At 45.2% G+C, this 19,162-nt stretch overlaps 3 protein-coding genes and 1 long non-coding RNA gene across 4 annotated transcripts; 2 read left to right on the forward strand and 2 right to left on the reverse strand.

The window, feature by feature from the left end:
- The first annotated feature begins 1,014 nt into the window (after positions 1-1,014).
- rims4 (regulating synaptic membrane exocytosis 4) lies at positions 1,015-7,079 on the forward strand. The gene is made up of 5 exons (XM_061292112.1): positions 1,015-1,212; positions 3,492-3,604; positions 4,210-4,311; positions 4,755-4,894; positions 5,280-7,079. The coding sequence occupies exons 1-5, from the start codon at positions 1,136-1,138 to the stop codon at positions 5,496-5,498; spliced, it is 651 nt and encodes a 216-aa protein (XP_061148096.1). The 5' UTR covers positions 1,015-1,135; the 3' UTR covers positions 5,499-7,079.
- An 80-nt stretch (positions 7,080-7,159) lies between these two features.
- Positions 7,160-9,695, reverse strand: abraa (actin binding Rho activating protein a). The gene is made up of 2 exons (XM_061292111.1): positions 8,933-9,695; positions 7,160-8,279 (listed from the first exon to the last, which is right to left on the reverse strand). The coding sequence occupies exons 1-2, from the start codon at positions 9,503-9,505 to the stop codon at positions 7,842-7,844; spliced, it is 1,011 nt and encodes a 336-aa protein (XP_061148095.1). The 5' UTR covers positions 9,506-9,695; the 3' UTR covers positions 7,160-7,841.
- A 1,671-nt stretch (positions 9,696-11,366) lies between these two features.
- On the reverse strand, positions 11,367-12,261 carry LOC133162189 (uncharacterized). Its single transcript, XR_009716193.1, has 2 exons — positions 12,149-12,261; positions 11,367-11,486 (listed from the first exon to the last, which is right to left on the reverse strand). It is a non-coding gene; the product is annotated as an uncharacterized LOC133162189 (long non-coding RNA).
- Positions 12,187-13,873, forward strand: lsm3 (LSM3 homolog, U6 small nuclear RNA and mRNA degradation associated). The gene is made up of 4 exons (XM_061291205.1): positions 12,187-12,320; positions 12,890-13,000; positions 13,173-13,268; positions 13,615-13,873. The coding sequence occupies exons 1-4, from the start codon at positions 12,300-12,302 to the stop codon at positions 13,693-13,695; spliced, it is 309 nt and encodes a 102-aa protein (XP_061147189.1). The 5' UTR covers positions 12,187-12,299; the 3' UTR covers positions 13,696-13,873.
- The last annotated feature ends 5,289 nt before the right edge of the window (positions 13,874-19,162 follow it).

Raw genomic sequence — 19,162 nt, forward strand, 5'->3', positions numbered from 1 at the left:
TGATGTCATACATTTGGCGGCAGTCCACCGTCATCGGAGGTCATTGAACGCACGCGTTGTTCTTTCTCTCCTCGGGCGACGGGAAAGCATCTCTCTTCTGTTAGCGTTATCCAACTTTAATGCTAGCTAGCACGCCGCGCCATTCCGCTGGGGATTTCTCATTAAGCCGTCCACAGGAGGTCAAATTGTTTATGTCGTGGGGAACATGCGTGAAGACTGCAATTTGATGTGCAGGTGGCCATCTTGTGTTAAAAATGCTCTTTTGAGAGGCCCCCACGTGCTTTATCATCCCTCCTCCTCCTCCTCTTCCTCCTCCCAGTAGAGCAGACCTCCTTTCCCGGCACGCCATCTTTTTACTCCTGACTGTTTTGGGTCACCCCCCATCCCCTTCCCTGTTCCCGCGCACGTCATCTCCAAAAGTCACCAGTGGGCAGCTTTGTTGCATCCATTTGTCTCAAAGAAAGAATGAAAGAGAAAATGAAAGGAGATCATGGATGCTCTTTTTCTTTGACGCTGCTGTGTGTGATTTTACTACCGAATCTGCACACGCTACTCATTCTATTTTACAGTGTGCAGGTGTGTTTGTCAGAACAAGTGTGTGTCTGAGCTCGTCTGCAGCTGAATAGAGCTCAGACTTTGAGTAGCTTTTAATAGCAGACACCAAGCGTGTGTGTGTGTGTGTGTGTGTATGTGTGTGAGGGGGGGGGTTCAGACTCTCTGTCCCACTTTTTGTGAGTCTGAATCAGTTTGAGTGAGTGTCTGAGCTGTAAGGAGACACTTGTGTCCTAAAAACAAGGTCACACACACACACGCGCGCACACTCACACACACCTTGCTTGCTGCCATAATGCCAGTGTGATATGTTGCAACAAGATGTGTTGTCGTGTTCTCGTTGTCTTGTTGTTTTGGGATGAGTGTGTTTCCTGTGTGTACGTTTCGCTTTTTCATTCGCTTTGCGTCAACTTGGAATCGTGATTTATGGCACCATAAAAAAATTTTTCAAGGTCAGCCAGTGAAACACGATTTTAAAACACTCTAATATCCTGTGCGTGTGTGTGTGTGTGTAGTGGACCCAGATGGGCGTAAGTTGAAGGGCGCTATCCAGAGGAGCACGGAGACTGGCCTGGCAGTGGAGATGCCCAGTCGGCCGCCGCGGCAGGCCAGCCACGAGTCCATCGAGGAGAGCATGAACAGTTACGGCTCGGAGGGCAAGTGAGTTCGCCGTCCGCCGCGCTTTTTGGCCGCACACGGTTGCAAAAGTTCCTTCGCTGAAGACATGCCAGCCGTGATGCCGATGCACCTCTGCTCTTTCGATATGGTCCGTCTCGGATTTGGCAATTTTGTGCGAGAAGCAACAGATTTTCTTACGGCTATGAAACGTTTATTTTTTTATTCAGCACGTGTCCCACTCGGGGTTTGCTGTGAAAGCCAGGTAGGCACCTATGTATAAATCCCAGATCTGACATTTTTCCATTTTACTGGACTTCCTGGAAGAGCAAAGCACGCAGGCGACGTGCCGCCGCCTCCTCGTCTGGCTCGTGACAAAGAACGTGTGTATCTGTCAGCGTTGTGTGTGAAAGGCATGCCGATGAATTGCATATCTTTATGGTGGCTGCCACTTGTCCATTTTTATGGACTTGTTGTAAAAGATTCTACACAGATGGCGTCCCATCTCATGTTAGCAGCAGCAGCAGCAGCATCAGCATCAGCATCAGCATCAGCATCCCAATCTACAGACCTTGTGTTCCCTGGAGGCTTATGACATCACAAGTTTAGAACACACACACACACACAGGTTGTTGCCAACCTGGCTATGAAATCCTGCAGTTACATAAGAAGGGTTTTGGTGGGGGCTTTCAAATCTCACTGGGACGGAGAGGCGGGGTGGTGTAAGTCGGGGGGAGGGGGGGGCAAACTCAGCAGAGGACGATTGCTTTTCACACACAGCACGCTCTGTTTTGCCTTCTATTTCTGACTAAGGCGTTTTGGCTGCAAATGTGCAGCAAAACATCAGAACCCCCCCCCCCCCCCCCCCCCCCCCAGGGAAGGCCAGCAGCTGATTGGCTAAGCAAATGATGTCGGGAGTCAATGGCAAAGATGCGTGCAATTGCCAAGCTAAGCTAAGTGACGCGAAATCTTCAAATAAGTTGTTGCCCTTCCTCCCTTGATGTGGAACTCCTGCTAATGGTGAGAGTTCAACATTGGCATCTGCTACCTTTTTATTGTCTGAGCGCACTTTGGTGATTGCACAATCCATCGCTGCTGCTGCTGCTGCTGCCAAATTTGATGCCTCTTGGTAGCGCATCATGGAATGCTTTAAAGAATTCAGCTCCGCAAGATCATTTGAATTTTCAGATGATGACATTTGATCTATCTTGAAAAGTTTGCCCTGAAGCCAGTTTGACTTTGCAACATGTCATTTGTTCCTTTGTCAGTCTCAAGAAAAGAAACCGGTCTGGCATTATGGTTTGAAGCAGACGCACGGCAACAGAATCGATTTTTTTTTTCTGTCTAAGAATTGGCAGCATATGACAGCGTGTGATGATTCAATTCGGTTTAGTGGCCTTGTTTGCTCTGCACGAAATCCGTGAAGCCAGATAGATGACTTGAGATGTCACATCATGAAAAGTGGATGAAGTATGACCTTGGTTGTGTGTGATGTTTACAGGATTTCATTTTTTTTTTTTAATTGTGCTGTTTTTTTTTAACATAATCCCTGCAGCAGCGTTGTAACCTGAGAGTGGAGGACTCACTCGCTGGGCTGATGTTGATGGACGGACTTATTGCATGATTAAAATACAGCTCGCGCATGGCGTGACCTTGTTACATCTGGCTGTTAAACAAGCACGCTTGACAAATGTCAACTATAAAAACCAGAGTTGAATCCTCTTTGCAAAATTCAGCCCAGTTTCACTTTGCAGCATGAAATTTGGCAGGCATGAGATACATTTTCAAAAGGTATGCCCCTAAACGAAGAAGAAGAACCGCTCAAGAGGGAGAAAATGGAATTAGATGGAAGCTGATGAACGTGATGATTTGGACTTTGCAGATGATATAGCGTTACGCTCCTCTACAAAACATCATATGCGGAATAAAACAACCCGAGCAACATGAAGCGCCACGAAAAGGTCAAGATTCCAGGCCCGACGACATTTTGCTTGGAAGTGACAACGTGCAGTCTCACTGATCGCTTCCAAGGATCATCCTTTTCTTTTTGGAATCCAGTTTTCTTATTAGCGCTGGCCAGTGTGCTGCTACTAAACCAGAGCACTTGACAAATGTAAAATATTAAAACCTTCGCGTCAACGACTAATCTTGGCTGAGTGATTTTGTTGCACCGTAAATTATTCACTAACGACTGCCAGGATGCTCTGCGCTTAATTAAAAGGCCGGTCCAATTGCCGCTTCTTCCTTTTCCTCCACCAGAATCGTCTCATTTGTCGAAAACATTTGTCCACGTTGTGTCGATGAATGTCTTTTTCTGCCTTCAGCCTCAACTACAGCGGGATGTGCCTGGCCTCTGATGCCCAGTTCAGCGACTTCCTGGACGGGATGGGACCGGCCCAGTTTGTCGGCCGGCAGACGCTGGCCATGACGTCCATGGGTGAGATGGCTCGTTAGCATCGAGCATATTACCAAAGGGGAAGCGCGAGCCGGAGACGCTCAGCCACGCCGTTGTCCACCCTTGAACATGTTGGGTTCAAAACTGGACAAACCCATGAACTCGACCCAACTTTGGGTTGTTTTGTAGAAATTCATTTCAAATTGGCTTGTTTGTCATTTTGGAAGTAGCGAAGGGCGTGAGTTGCATCCACATGCTGTAGTGTTTGCTATTCAGCGTGAGGACGTCCTGTAAGTGGGTCACATTCCCCCCTGGCGGAGGCTCGGCATCCTTGGCCGAGCAACGCCGACAGAACCGGGTCCAGTCGAGTATTATGCAACCGCCACGCGGCCCAGAACAGCCAGCCTGACGTGGATCTGAAAGCGCAGCCGGAGGCAACAGTGGCCGTACTCGTTACTTCAGATCACGTTTTTTTTTTAAATCATTAGTTTGTTTTTGGGTTTTTAAAATCATTAGAGTTTGGCGGTGTCTGTGCTGTGTCAGATTTACATCTTTATTTTCACAGGAACTTTAAAATTGCAAACTGATCGTGTTCTCGTCTGGCTCTTATATGTTGCGACTGGGTGATTGTAATGAATGGCATGCAGGTGATGTGGAGATCGGCCTAATGGAGAGGAACGGAGGTCTGGAAGTGGAGGTGGTCCAGGCTAGAGGACTCACCATGAAAATGGGCTCCAAGGGGCCCCCCGGTAATTCCCTGGACACAACACACAGCAAGAGTGGCCGCAGGTTCAATTGTGTAACAAGAGATTGTATTAAATCCGTGCCGTTGCGTAATGTAGAATGCTAAGCAGTTGCGTAAGAATAAAGCAGCGCAGACCAAAAAGGATAAACAGATCAAAAACACAAAAGAGCATGACACCTTGAAAAAAAAACTGAAAACAAAGTCACTTTCCCCTCCCTGTCTGTTTTCTTTGTTAAAACAACAGCAAGCAACATTGCTGTTAGCCTTATTAGCTGGCTAATGCTACCGCAACCTGTTTTTACACAAATTTACCCCCCCCCGCCCGCTAGCTCACTAGCTGTCTTTTAAAAATAGAACATACCAGTTCAATTACAAATCAAAGCAAATCCATTTTCCTGAAATGATTTGCGTGTCAATACGAGTGTATTTTTGCTGTGTTGCGTGTAGCGGCCTACATCAAAGTCTACTTGCTGGAGAATGGCACGTGCGTGGCCAAGAAGAAGACCAAGTCGGCCAGGAAGTCTCTGGACCCTCTTTACAACCAAGTGCTGGTCTTCTCTGAGAGCCCCCAGGGGAAGGTGGTCCAGGTACGTCAAACACCGACTTCATATGGTTAACGATGAATTGAATTTCACTGTTGTGGTCGATGATGAGGAAACGAACCTTTGGCAATTTGCCTTCATCCATCCGTCCAAGTGCATCAGATTTAGTTATGATCGGACAGAATCTCCCAGAGAAGTTTGTCTTGCAAGAACCCCGGGAACCCTCAGTCTCAAATTTGCCCGAATGTCTGCTTAAAACCAAAATGGGCGACTGATTGGCTTTGGTTCTCTTGTTTTTGCAGGTTTATTTGTGATAAAATTGTTTTCCAAAATTCAAACTGACTTCAAGAGCTCCATTGCCCAAAGCAAGGAAGAACGACCAACAACAATGTGAATTGAAACAATTGTTTGTTTGCTGTGCTCCTTGCAGCTGATCGTTTGGGGCAATTACGGGCGCATGGGGCGCAAGTGCTTCATGGGGGTGGCCCGCATCCTCTTGGAGGAGCTGGACCTGAGCAGCATGGTGATTGGCTGGTACAAGCTGTTCCCTACCTCGTCCATGGTGGAGCCCACCAGCGCGCCCCTCATGCGCCACTGCTCGCAGTTGTCACTGGAGAGCGCTGTGGGTCCCTGCTGCGAGCGCCCCTGAGACATTCGGCACAGGAGCCATCTGAGTGGCGGACTTTGGACTCGCCGGGGCTTCCCGCCGCCTCCTGTTTGGACCAAGGCGACGCTGCAGGCTCAGCATCCCGATTTCACGTCGTCTCCTTCCGCAGCGTCGTCGGCATCCTCTTCTGTTAGCGCAAAGCTTCGCAAGCATTTCGGGAGCTTTCCGAGGATCCTCCTCAACATCCTCACGCCAGGTAATGTGCACCCCCAAGTACAGTAGCGAAGTTGACCATTTGCAAGAAACTCATGTTCCAATGACATATTACAATTCACAAAAAGCTAATTCTCCAAAGTGATAAAACCCATTGAGAAATAAAACAACTAAAGCAATTGACACATTAACAATTTATAATTTCATTAGAAAAAAAAATCTATTGAAATGTTTGAAAGTAAAAGGTCATACTGTTTTTAGACAGAAAAAGTTGTAAACAGTATAAAACAAAGACGTACTTTGTTGAGGTATAAACTTGCAATCTTACAAGCGCAACATTCCGTTGCAATATTAACAACTTGACTTGCAATATTAAAAAGGTTAAAAGGTTTTCAAAGGGAAAAAGACCTCATTGCATAAGTGGATTTAAAATAGACATGATTTTACAGGACATTACAAAAGTTAATACAATTGCAGTCAAAGTTAATGAAAAGGGACTCATATTTTAAAAAGTAAATACGTTCACCAAATGAAATCCAAACAACCAAGGTTGCAAAAATATAAAACTAACTTACAAAGGTTGAAAATGTCATTAAACAGGGAAAAAATGAATGTAAAAAAGAAAGCAAAAAAAATTACAAAATCAAAACAAAGTGTTTGCTAACACTAGCCGTGCTCGTGACATTTGCCCCAGAATATTCATTCCACTCGTGTGTTTTGTTTGACGAGCAAACGTGGAGCACTTCGAAAGCTTGTCAGACAGTCTTGTAGCTTAATCGTAAACATCGTCTACTTGTTTTGATTTTGGCTAATCGTTGCACACGTGCCATCTTTGACCAGAAAGTGTCTTTCTTCACTTCATTGCAAGGTAGCATCACCTTAATGGAAAGGCTTGAACAAATTGGTCATTTAGCCATTAGCTTGACGTTAGCATGAGGAGAGGATTTAATTTTTGCCACCTTACGTGGTGTAAATATTGACAACTGTGAGCCAAAGGATTCAGCCGGTGGCCATGGAAACTGTAGCTCGCAATGTTAGCCGCTAGCATCTGCATGCAGTCTAAGGCGCAGTTAGCACGCAGTGCTGAGGGATCAAACACAATGTAGCATATTTGTTTGCCACTTTATTTTTTATTGATTAAAACATGCAAAAGTTTGGGATCCTTCCAAGGATTCGATTTTATTTTTTATTTTTTAAATTAAGTTTTGTCCTCAGGTTTGTCAGTAGCAGTACTGCAGGGAAATTATTGTTGTTGTTATTATTATTATTATTATTATTATTATTACATTTTTACATAAAAAATCATAGGCTACATTGTGAGAAGCAATAAAATCCCGAAGCTGCCATCATCAAGGCAGTTTTTCGAAGCGATTTAACATCCGCCCCCATACTAACATGCTAGCCCGTAACCGGAATCATCATCAGTCAGAATCACTGCTTTTTTTAACAATGCAAAAAATGTATTAAAAGAAATAAAAAAACACAAGCGATTTAGATGTTATTATATAAATATTTAATATATTTAGAAAATGTAAGGAATTTTTGTGTTTTTTTTGTGCCAAAACATTTTATGAGAAAATCCCGTTTACAATTTAATATACTTTATATTTATTATTGCTCCAAAGTCACCCGATGTAAGCTGTTTAGCTGTCAGCAGCTAGCGTAGCAACAACAGAAAACAACTGTTTTTATCTGAAGACAAACATTTCATGACGATATCACGGTCATAGTCGGGTTACCTTGGCCAAACTTAAAGGAGCATGTCGACTTGTCGTTTTGATGATGTCGTCTTCTTTTATTCAATGTTTTTCCTAAAAGGGCAAAACCTTCAAAAAGTTCATCTGAATGTCAAAGTCGAGGCCTTGGCGGAGGTCTGCTCTGCTGGGTTTGATTGTAGCGCTCACACATTAAGCGGAGGCCTTACACGCACGGCGGACATGTTGCCTCTGAGGACTAACATCCATGAAAATTTGAGAAAAAAAAATGATCAGAAGCATCAAAGTTATTGAATATGTAAACTCAACTAATTATTCCTAACAAACGTCATTTTCTTTTGACTTGATTGTGATTGCTTGGATGCACATGACCACATTTTTGTGACTTGGATTCAATAAATAAAGTACAATGAAAAAAACCAAAACGTCTTTATTCCAAGGCGGGTTCTTCCAGGAGTCAGTCCATCACGGTGATGAGCACGTGGTCGTCTTGTCCTTGCCACAGCATCTCGCCCTCAAAGTCCAGCATCTTATGCTTGCGGCAGCGCAGCAGGATGCCCACCACCTTGTCGGAGATCTTCACGTAGCGCTCAAAGAGGCGGCCGAAGGTGACGACGGCACGGCCTTGCCCGTCCCGGTAGCCCATGTCCCGGATGATCCAGACCATCTCCTCCATCTCCTTGTGGATGTGCTTGTGCGCACGCTCGCCCCGTTCCGCCGTCTTGGAGCCCTCCTTGGGGCGACCGTAGCCGCTGTCGCCCTTGCGCAGGCACTGGCTCATGGCGTAGTGGTGGTCAAAGTCCTCGCTGAAGGGATTGAGTTTCTGGCTCTCTGCGTGCTCCTCGGACCAGCGCTGCCAGCAATTCTTAATGTCGCCCATGGTGGCCACCTTGATCTAAGGGGAGAGGACATGATCAGCGTCCAGCGAGCGTGGCAAAATAAATACCAAGACCGTATTTAAACTGCCTTTTGGGCTGTATAGGGTTTCCATATGACAAGTGGCTTGGTTCCTTCAATTAAAATTGCAGATTTGTTTCAGGCAGCTGTCAGCTGTCACTCAAAGCCGTCTTGACGTCGAGGCTGTTCTTACCTCCCGCTGCAGGAAGGTCAAGCTCGAGAACATGTTGTCCTCCAGCTTGATTTACATTTTCCAGTTCTTTTTTTTTTTTTACAGCTGGGCTAGCTTTGCCTTTTTATAGGACAAGACGACTCGCTTGCCGGCTTGGAGTAGAGTTTCTCCAAGAGACGTCAGGGCAATGGTGGCGTTTTGTGCGGGAATTTTTATGTAGGGTGACCAGATTTGGGTGTCTGAAAAAGAGGACACCTTGTTTTGGAGGAGGGCGTGGGCATTTTTGTGGAGGGGGCAGGGTTATTTTGGGTTTTGTTTGTTGGGGAGTCATTTGTGTCATATGTTATGACACAAATGTAACACCACGACGTAACACCACGACGTAACACCACAACGTAACACCACGACGTAACGCCACAACATTCTGTAATATGGCTGCACCACGGTAAAACACCACGTTTGCGTCATCTTAGCACTACCTTGGGTTTGCACTTGATATCTGCGGTTTCGGCACTTTCTCCAGGCGCAACCTCATCCCCCAGGCCGCTGTCCTCCGTGTCCAGGCTGCTGCTCCTGGAGCTCAATTTCCTGTCCTGCAGCATCAACTTCCTCTCATGGATAATGCCTCCGCCGGCTCCATGCAACGCCTTCAGGTGGCGCCGCCGCGTTGGCGACTCATTACCCAGGAAGGGCTTGCTTTCCTCAGGACCCGACTCCATCTTCCCGCGGATGATGTTGACCACATCGCCCCCGCCGCACTCGCTGACTTTCGGTTGAACACTTTTAGAGATAGGAACGCTCCGGATGGGAGTGGCGTCATCACCTGAGGCCGTTTCCCTGGGTTTAGCAACTTTGAACTTATGGCTTGGCTCCATTGTGTCCTCCTGGTCCACAGAGCAGGGCATCCACCCAGTGGGAGCGGCGTCCTGCTTGTCTGTGTGCTCGTTGGCCCAACCCTGCCAACTCTTGGCCAGGCTGGCCACCATGGCGGCGCATCGGATTTTCCTCACGGCGCGTTTTAAAGCGGGGGCCTCCAATCGGCGGGCGCTCATTGTTCTCGAGGGACGTTGCCCGAGCCCACTCGGTCCTGATTTAAGAGATGCGGCTGAGGAGGTCACAAATCTGCCGCTAAGGCCTTATGATCCTTTCGGCTCAGCTTCTAGGTCTTCCCGGGAACGGCGGCAAGCCCTCCGGATCTTCGCTTGCTCACTCGGTCAGTGGGTGAGACGCCCGCCCGGGAGCCCTTTAAATAGAACCATTGGATTCGCAGCGGGAAGGGTGGGGGACATGTGAGATGTGAAATCCAGATTTGTACATTACACACACACACACACATACACACAAAGCCCAATTCTACAGCACAAACCTAAGCACGCAAAAGTGCACGCAATTCGTGTATTTGGATGTGAGGTCACAGAGGATCTAAAAATAACTCCCACCTGTTGACCGGATCCCACTGAGACAAATTCCTTCAACGACCTGTGTGTGTGTGTTTGGATTATTGGTGACACACACTGTGATGTCTGCATGTCTATGATGTTACGACTGTAACTATTACTGTACTTCATGGTGACGATCAGAATGGCCAAGTTGTCATGTGTTATATTTGGCGACATGACATTATGGATTATATACAGTGAATCTGAGCTCATGAAGAAATAATGACATGGTCTACCATCATGGTTATTATAGTTTGTAAAAATGAATGAAATGAAACGAGATCTAAATTGCAAAATGCATTTCCGTTTTTCAACTTTTCTGAACGTGAACTTTGTTTTCAGCTTTCATCAGCTTTCATTTTAAATGTATTTTTGTGTGTTGCTACACATCAATTTTTTTAGTGACGTTATCATTCTTTAATCTTGCACTCGACAGATACGCCATGTTAAAAAAAATACTAAAAGTAATAAAAAAAACAGAGCATTTTCAAGTGTTGCTCTTAAAAACTAAAAGTGACTGAATTAAACAAAACAGAAGTGAAAACGAAACAAGCACTAATAAAAACTCAGAATATTTTTGAATCCTGTATTGCACTTGCGAATAAGCAACTCCAGATTTTACAGTGTAATGAAAGATCTTATTTCACCAAATGTCAACGCTAATATCTAACATGTATTGCAGTAATTTACGATGCAAATTTAATTTCAAACCATTTTCCCTTTTTGCTGAAAAATGCATTTTTAATGGAAAATGATTCTTCTAATAGACTTTCGTTTGAGCTTCAAACGTTTCCTCCTCATTTGTGCACTGATTCAGCTGTCCAACTGGGCCCAAGCCAGCTCGTCTTTCCATCGTGTGCCTTGCGAGTTCCCTGTCCAATGCCAGAATGTTTGGCACCCCCACCCCCATCCCCCGGCGTGTACCCCAAAATAGACACCAACAAGAAGTGCGTAGCTGTGTGCGCATTTCTTTCTCGCTCAAAATTAAAGGGACAAAAAATAACACGTTTCTCTGTTTCTGTAGCACAGTTATCTCATACACACATTTTTATGCAGTGGCTGTTGCTATTTCAGGCTTTAACCATTCATGGGATTTCGCACCACCGTGTACTTCTTTTTCAGGCATTTGTGTGCTTCTAAGTACTATGTGCTTTGTTTTTCATGCTTCTGTGTCCAACGCTACTTCCATTTTCAGCTTTTGCTGCTTTTTTTTTTTCTAATATTTTGGTTTTTTTTGTCTCATTGCCATTTTCATGACTCTCACTGTCTCTTTTCCAGGCTTTTGTGCAAGCCTTTCAGCAGCTCTCATCCTGTACTTTTAAGGACCACAGACTGTTTGTGCAATCTGGTTTACAAAAAATCCCAATATTGTGCAAAATTACTTAATTATTATTAAAATAAAGTACGCATACACCCACAATCCCTTGCATCAAAGTGACTCACAGTTCAGTGTAAATAATTGATGAAAAGAGAGTTCTTTATAAACCTATTTCAATAAGTTTTATTTAAAAGAAAAGTGAACAAACGTCAAGCGTGGACTCCTGCTTGCGGTGCTGTGGCGTCCCCTTGTGGCCAAGGATAGTCATGACAGCTCCTGCAAAAAGTCAGCATACATGTTCACGTTGTCATTAGTTGGTTAGACGCTAACCTCCCTTTTTATTTTCTTGCTCATTTTAATTTATTGACAGGTCAGTTAACTTTTATGCGTTTGATTGTTTTTGAGGGATTGTGGTGTGGCAGGGTTCTCTTCCAACACAAAGCCAGGGTTGGGGGGCTGAGTGTGGAATGGGTAACACCACTGCTCGTCTGCTCTGCCTCCTGCACTACCACAACCAGAACCAGTACGGCAGACTGGACCGGAATGGAGCGGAGGCTCTCACAACAAAGTCTTCGAGAAGTTATTTAAAGGAAAAACTGTAAACCCCCGCCCAAGCACACACACAAAAAAAGTTATTGAACCCGAAAAACCATCAGTACCTCACCACGTGCTTTATTCATTTGGACAAAACTGTTTCAAGGTACTTTTTCAGAAAAAAAATTCAAACAATCGACCAATACTAATTCGATCACTTTTGCGCCAATTGTGTATTTTAATAATGTATTTGCGGAGCGGGATATAACTCACATTTCACGTGGACTACTATACACGTGGATTACATTCACAGAAAACTCGTGTTCATCCGGACCCTCTTTCGAATCAGCGAATCATGGTAAAAACAAGTCGGGTAACACTAGAAATGTCATGTTAATACTTACTCGCAAGTAAAAGCGATGGTCGTCGCAGACAGCCTCAACTCTGCAACAAAAAGAGGGACGATAAAAAATGGGCTGTCGGTTTAGCGGAAGTGATTTGAGCGAGTTGAAGATCCCGTAGACGTCACAGTGACGTAGCCACGACTCAAAAATCATGGCGGACGAAGTGGAGCAGGTTTGTGCTTTCATTGCTTGATGAATTAATTGTTCGGAGCTCACAAACGAAGCCTCGCTACAATCAGTGCATTTAAACCTCGCTGTCATTGCTCCATTTGCGCATCTTTGGGGTCTTTGCCCAATCCGTTTTGTGGCCGTTTATCCTGCCGACGGACCATTGAACATGCTAACTTAGCCGCGTCGGCCTTGCGTTAGCATGTCCAATTGGGGTAGCAAGAATGACATTTGAAGAAACACATCCCAGATGTCTAGAAATTCTTTCACATTTTTTCATCAACGGCGTGATAATAAGGACATTTGCATGCCGTTTAGTAAGTTAGCTGTTCAACCCAAGGGCTCAACTCAAACAAGCACATAAGTGTGTGTTCACGTATTTAAGAAATAATCACAGAAACTGACCCAAGTTGACACCCGATTAATCATGTAAGAACAGTAGTTTAATATACATTTTCAAAATGTAAGAATTTGAAACAAACACCAATACAAAACAATTCCAAAACTATGTAAATGCATACTACTAAATACATTTGTAATGTAAACCACATTCCCTTTGTCCGTGCTGTTTAGCAACCGAGCACCAACACCGTTGAAGAGCCCCTCGACCTGATCAGACTCAGTCTGGACGAGAGGATCTACGTCAAAATGAGGAACGACAGAGAGCTGCGAGGACGGCTACATGTAAACTACCCACACGCGCCCGCATCCTCGCTTGCAAGGCGCATGCATCCACACAACACACATCTAAAAGCACAAATTAAAGACTCCCACTTGTATGTACACACAGATTCGTACATGCGCTTGAACGCACCAACAGCTTCTTTGTGGATTGTGTTGTTTTGCTGCACATCAGGCCTACGATCAGCACCTGAACATGATTCTGGGAGATGTGGAGGAGACGGTGACCACGGTGGAGATTGATGAGGAGACGTACGAAGAACTATACAAGGTCTGTATCTCATTCATACTTTTGTATTATTTGCTATGATGTAGTCATAGCTATTTAATGATGGAGGTACATTCGACAGGTTGAAAAGTGGCTTTGGAAATAGCTAGATAGCTTATCTGCAGTAGCTTGGTGGATATGCCGGTAGAAAGGAAGCTCGGGAGCTTCATAGGTCGGTGGGCAGCAAAGTAACAAGCGAGACTAGCTGGGTAGGTAGGTAGTAAATGCATCAAGGTATGTAGTGGGTGGCTCGTTGCCATCCATGTGGTCTAGGTGTTTTCTAGTTGCCATAATCGTACAGCTGTTGTGAGATGTATAGTGTTCAAAGTGTGTCTTTTGTTTTTGACAGTCGACCAAGAGGAACATTCCCATGCTGTTCGTCAGAGGTGACGGCGTTGTCCTCGTAGCGCCACCCCTACGGGTGGGCTGAGGCCAGGTTCCTTTAAAAAAAACAACCTGAGCTGTTTTTCTGTTTTTCTTTTTTTTCTATATATATAGCTTTTTGCATTATGTCTGGATTTTTAGGTGATGTTGATTCCTCATAAGCAAATAACCACCACTTTGAGTTATAAAGCTGTGATCAAATAAATATCCCTTGGTGACAAAAACGTCTCATGTTTGCATGATCAATATGAAAACAATTGTATAAATATGAACTATGGCGAGTGCTTGTCCAAACGGTACCGCTATTGTAGTTTTGGGCTTGGACCACTAGGTGGTGACACATTCCCTCTTAAGTATGCATGAAGCTACAGTGCAGGCCACAGTGAGGTTTTAAGTTGATTCCTTCAAGAAGGTTGCTAGCTAGATAAAGGTGTGAAATAATAGCTATCTCCATTAGCTGGCTCAGTAGGGAGCAAGACGACTACAATAGGTAGCGGGTAAAAGTCGGGAGCAGGTGAGCTTAGTAGGCTGCCACAGGCGCTCGGTTCTTATTGCGGGGGGACATTAAAAGTCTTCTCGGTATCTTAGAATAGGCGTCGGCACCGACGCTGCCAAGAAGAAAGCAAAGCAAAGTCTGCAACAATGTGTCCTTGAACGAGACCTCATAAACACGCGCCCCCGCACGTCCACCTGAGCCTGCCCGTCAGTCTGTCCACCACGTCCGCATTCACCCCTTCACATTGTCCGACAGTTGTCACTCCACACACCAACTTGATTTCTTTCTCGGAATAACTTTACTGCTTGAGTGACTTCACTGACAAAATGACTAAATCGGACTGTAGGCAAGGACCTAGATACAGTCAGGTCCATAAATATTGGGACATGGATACAACTCATGTTTTTGGCTCTGAACACAATGAATTTGAAATTAAATGTGCTTTAACTGCACAATTATAATTTGAGGTTGTTTACAGCTGAATTCAATGAACTGTGGGAATGACAGTTTGCATACGTGACGCTTTTGAAGCGCTTTGAACACACCGTGAGAAGCGTTATTTATAGCGCACTCAATTTACCATTAGGATCAAATTTGATTTTTCATTATTTGGACTATGGAATGATTTTTGTCAGAAGTACAATTAGTAAGCCATTCTAGTTGATTCAGAACTCGCTGTCCAATTGGTGTTCGTGGATTTGGGGTGTGAGTCCAGCTCTAACTCTGAAGCGTTTGGCAGAATACGAGCAGAACCTCAGAATGACCGAAAACGTTTCCGAATTCAACCTACTGCAGTCAAGTGTGCAGTCAAAGCACAACTTTTTTTTTTTTGGCAAAAGATGAGAATTGTGTCCATGTGCAACTTGTTATGGACCTGAGAGACTTACATGGGAGCAAGGACACCGGCTCCCTAATTGTTAGCTTGTCTCTAGCGGCTAATTTGTGCTCTGAAGTGCTCTGCAGACCAAACAAAAGCAGTTAGCCTCTTCTTTCCTCCCCCTTCTTTGGCTGCTAAGCTTTAAGCCCCCAGCAATAGCGCTAATGCTAATGCTTTGTCCTCACTCACACTAATGAGGCTAAATTCCTCTCTTGGCATCATGCGGGGACCTTGTTGACTTTTTGTTGTTATTGGAAATCGTGTCGCAACGTTTTCTTTTTGAGTCTTACTTAGCTAGTGTCAAAGTTGACAATTAAAAGTGTGCTGCTGTTTTGGTTAGCCATTGTTTTTGTGTTCTGATGCGCTGTGATGTATTAACCCTTATTGTAACATCAAGCATTAAAATCTAACTCACTTAACATGAATTTATCACAAGATCAAAGTCAAAGTCTGCTTTATTGTCAATTTCATCACATGCCATGACACCCAAAGAAATCGAAATAACGTTCCCACTATCCCACGGTGACAAGACAGACATTGTGCCTGGAAGGGACATTGGCAAGTGCATCCTCCGAGGCCTACCAGGAGGTGGGACGCATGCTTATCCCGCCGGTGGCTTGATCACAACTCCTCTTTTGGATTGTGTGCCTTCTGATGTCGTGGCCGTGCCTCTACGGAGTTGGAACCATTTTCGACTTGAGGGGTGCCCACGCAACGCCAAACGCCCGCCCGCCTTGCACATCAGACCCCGCTAAGGGCTTTGAGTGGGCTATAGCAACAAACAATAGCTCGTGGGTAGCTATGCTAAAATGATCAAATGGAGGACTTACGATAAACAGCATGAATTGACACAAAGAGGAAATACATGTTAAATATTGACCAGAGGCAATAAAGACAACTTTGAAGTCTAAACTGCATATAAAACAATCCAAAGGTGATTTGGCTGTTAGTATATGATAATCCAAATGCTTTCGTAAAAATTACAATGTTTTTCAAATCAAGGACACAATAAATGTGTACGCAAATAAAACGATTCAAAAGGTGATAAGCAGGTTAGAATGGCATCATCAAACCGCTGACCTGAAAATAAATAATGTAACTACACGTTACACCAGACAGAAACACAACAGTAAGATTATCTTAGCATGATGCAATTAGCTTAGCATGTGGACAACATGGCCCCTGTCCTAAAGAGTTAGTATCACTGCTAGCATCCACGCCGACATGCCCCTTTTGTGTCAAAGCCATTAAGGGACAATGTGATTCCCACGCAACACTGCACACCACTTCTTTCTTCATAAAAACACTCAACAGTTAACGTCTGTCACGGATCGGATGGAGCAGGGCGACCAAATGTAGCTCGGCCCAGGGTTTATTCCGCAAAACAAACTAACAGACTCGGCAAACTGACACGACTTGACGAAATAACAAAAGGACTAACCGACAGGGACGTGAAACAAAGGACGTGACGACATTAAGACAACAGGAACCGACCGACATCAACACACAATGGCCCAAAGGGGAGCAGTGAGGGGCAGACAGGACTTATATATACCACAGGTATCAAGAGGCAGGTGAGAATAACCAAACTAATCATGGGCACACAGGAGGGGAGGGGCGAGCACACAGACAGAAACCATGACAACAAACACATAGTGGAACAGCTGGGAACGAGACGTTTCTTTGAGCCACCGACATCTGACAGAGTTGGTGCACAACCCATTTTTTCCAACATCCTTTGAGTTGGTCCATCTCATCTAACAAACATCCTAAAACAAATATGTAGCATCTTTTCATAAACGTTTGTAGTTAGTGCATAATTCTTGTTGAGGGCATTCAAAGTTGATGCATGGAAGCAATTTTGAAGTTGGAAAAAATAATCACATTTTTATTGAAAAGATCTCCCAAGTGATCTAGAAAGTAATTAAGTTCAAAAATAGACACGTCCAGAATTCCCATACAACTATATAATAATAAAGATAATAAAGAAAGACAACAGCTGAGTGTACTAGGACTAGCATCTGAGTCCGCTACCTTCTTTTTCGTTCATATCTTATAGCTCCATCATATTTTGCTAGAAAAATTCCCACATAATTATAACCGGCCACCCGTCCAATGGCACGGCAGTTTGAGAATCGGCCGTCGACATGTATGTTTAGGCAGGCCCGCAGTCGGACGCACCTTCCCCGCTGGACTCTTTGTGGTCGTAACCCTCCTGCGGCGTTTAAGCAAATAACACGCAATATGGCGTGCTCGGCGGGGGTGCGCTGCCAGCAGTGTGGCCACACCTACACGGAGGTCGGTGCGGTGCACCGGTGCAGACGTAACCCGAACGGGCCTCCTCCACTTTCTCCTCTTTTGTTATTCATGGGGGATCACTTTCCCAGCATGCTCTGCTCTCGCAGGGAAGCAAACGGCCCGTATGACAGATGCTGGCCTGACTGTGGAACCTCCAAAAGTAAAACAAATTTGACCGCACTTAAATGAAGAAAAAAAAATGTGATGAGGACACTGACAAATTTAGCAAGGTTCACGGGACAGATCCAAATCAGTTCTTGTGCTACTATTGATACGGAGAGTTGTTTGGGCTTTGAAAAAGGTTCAAAGTCTGGCAATCGGGTCTCAACTCATTACTCAAGATGTCGAGCCATCAACACGCCTATTAGTTCGGACCGTGCACGTCGTCGGGAGCTTTGATGCTTGTTGCCGGGCCAACTGGCACAACAAGGAGTCGCCATCTTGTGGGGTCACCGGGGTCTTCGGTGTTTGGTATGTGTTGGCTTGGAATGTGACACACACACACCAGACTGACTGACCCACCAACAAGTGCAACAGTAAATGGCCAAGCAGAGGTGGACAACAATAGGAAGGTCCTTGAAGGAAGTTAATCGATTGCGCGCGTTACCACATTGACCTGCCTGTGTGACAATAATTAAAAAAGGAGGCCGGTGCCATAAAGTGTCTGAAATGAAAGATGACGACTAGCTGAGCGTATGCAAAAATTTACGGTACATTGTTCTCTGTGAGGCCATCTAACACTTATTAACTGTGTGTAAAGCGGTCAAAGTGTCACCGTGTCCTGGGACAAATTGGGACATTTCAAAACCATTGTCCTCTTTTTACGCACTTCCGAACCTTTGTGTACTTAGCACGTTTGCACTTAAAGTGCTGACCTGGCGGTCACCAAACAGTCTTTACCACACTTGGCTCTCTTCTTAGTCACTTTACTGCAAAGTCCTTTGCACTTGGCTCACTTCTTAAAGTCACTGAAAAGTTCAGGCTGCGTTTGTTTCATTCCTTCTCGGAGAATGTGTTGATCCTTTGAGCGGCTTAAGGAAAAAAAAAAACAAAAGCAAAGGTGAGAGCGAGAGGTGACCTGTTGGAGGTTTGCCGTCTGAGTGGTAGAAGCGGCGGCTCATTGGAGCGGCAAAAGGCTCCACGAAGGAGACGCCGATTGGCCCGAGGGCTAAATCCGCAAGACCCCCATTCGAACGATCCCCACCCCCCGCCCGGCTCAGGGCCCAGACCACAATGGAAGCTTTTGTTGGTCACGCCGCTCCTCCTCCAGCATCGCTTGGCTATCAGCACAGCTTTTGGGTCGAAGAGAAAAGATGAGAGAGGCATGAGGTGTGCATCTCGGCTCGCCACGTCCGTGACCACGTCGAGAGATGCCAACACCTGGCAAGTTGGACACACGAGTGAACGGTGAATGGACATGTAAAAAAAACAAAAAACGAGACGTTCAGCTCGAGCCGCTCACGGTGCCGCCCTACCTTGTAGATCAGCACATTTTTGTTTGTTGTTTGCTGTATTACAAAATTGAAGGACTTGAATTGTTTGCTGGATTGATTCGCAAATGGCGTCTCTCTCCGTCCCTCCCTCCCTCCCACAATACCATGGCGACACATCCAACGGCTGTTTCCACGGTAACCTGCTGCTGATGATGATGAGCAGCCTGACGATGATAACATATGCAGCGTTGTCACTCAGATCAGCAGCTGGTGTAAAGCAGGAAGAACATAATCTGGATTTTAATCTAATCCCGGCCAGGCAGATGACAGGCGCTAATCTCTGGCAGGGCTCGGCTCGCACAATGCATTCTGGTATTTCAAATTGTGGCACACGTGTTGAAGTTCTCAT

Source organism: Syngnathus typhle, linkage group LG11 (genome assembly GCF_033458585.1).
Source record: "Syngnathus typhle isolate RoL2023-S1 ecotype Sweden linkage group LG11, RoL_Styp_1.0, whole genome shotgun sequence".
NCBI classification, from domain to species: domain Eukaryota; kingdom Metazoa; phylum Chordata; class Actinopteri; order Syngnathiformes; family Syngnathidae; genus Syngnathus; species Syngnathus typhle.

What these genes read in the sequence shown, in the direction of transcription:
- rims4 (XM_061292112.1), top strand. Translation starts at nt 1,136, where the DNA reads ATGCCCAGTCGGCCGCCGCGGCAGGCCAGCCACGAGTCCATCGAGGAG. An exon ending in AGTTACGGCTCGGAGGGCAA is followed by an intron (nt 1,213 to 3,491) that starts GTGAGTTCGCCG and finishes TTCTGCCTTCAG; the next exon opens with CCTCAACTACAGCGGGATGT. An exon ending in GGGCTCCAAGGGGCCCCCCG is followed by an intron (nt 4,312 to 4,754) that starts GTAATTCCCTGG and finishes TGTTGCGTGTAG; the next exon opens with CGGCCTACATCAAAGTCTAC.
- abraa (XM_061292111.1), bottom strand. Translation starts at nt 9,505, where the DNA reads ATGAGCGCCCGCCGATTGGAGGCCCCCGCTTTAAAACGCGCCGTGAGG. An exon ending in ATATCAAGTGCAAACCCAAG is followed by an intron (nt 8,280 to 8,932) that starts GTAGTGCTAAGA and finishes CTCTCCCCTTAG; the next exon opens with ATCAAGGTGGCCACCATGGG.
- lsm3 (XM_061291205.1), top strand. Translation starts at nt 12,300, where the DNA reads ATGGCGGACGAAGTGGAGCAG. An exon ending in TGGCGGACGAAGTGGAGCAG is followed by an intron (nt 12,321 to 12,889) that starts GTTTGTGCTTTC and finishes CGTGCTGTTTAG; the next exon opens with CAACCGAGCACCAACACCGT. An exon ending in CGTACGAAGAACTATACAAG is followed by an intron (nt 13,269 to 13,614) that starts GTCTGTATCTCA and finishes TGTTTTTGACAG; the next exon opens with TCGACCAAGAGGAACATTCC.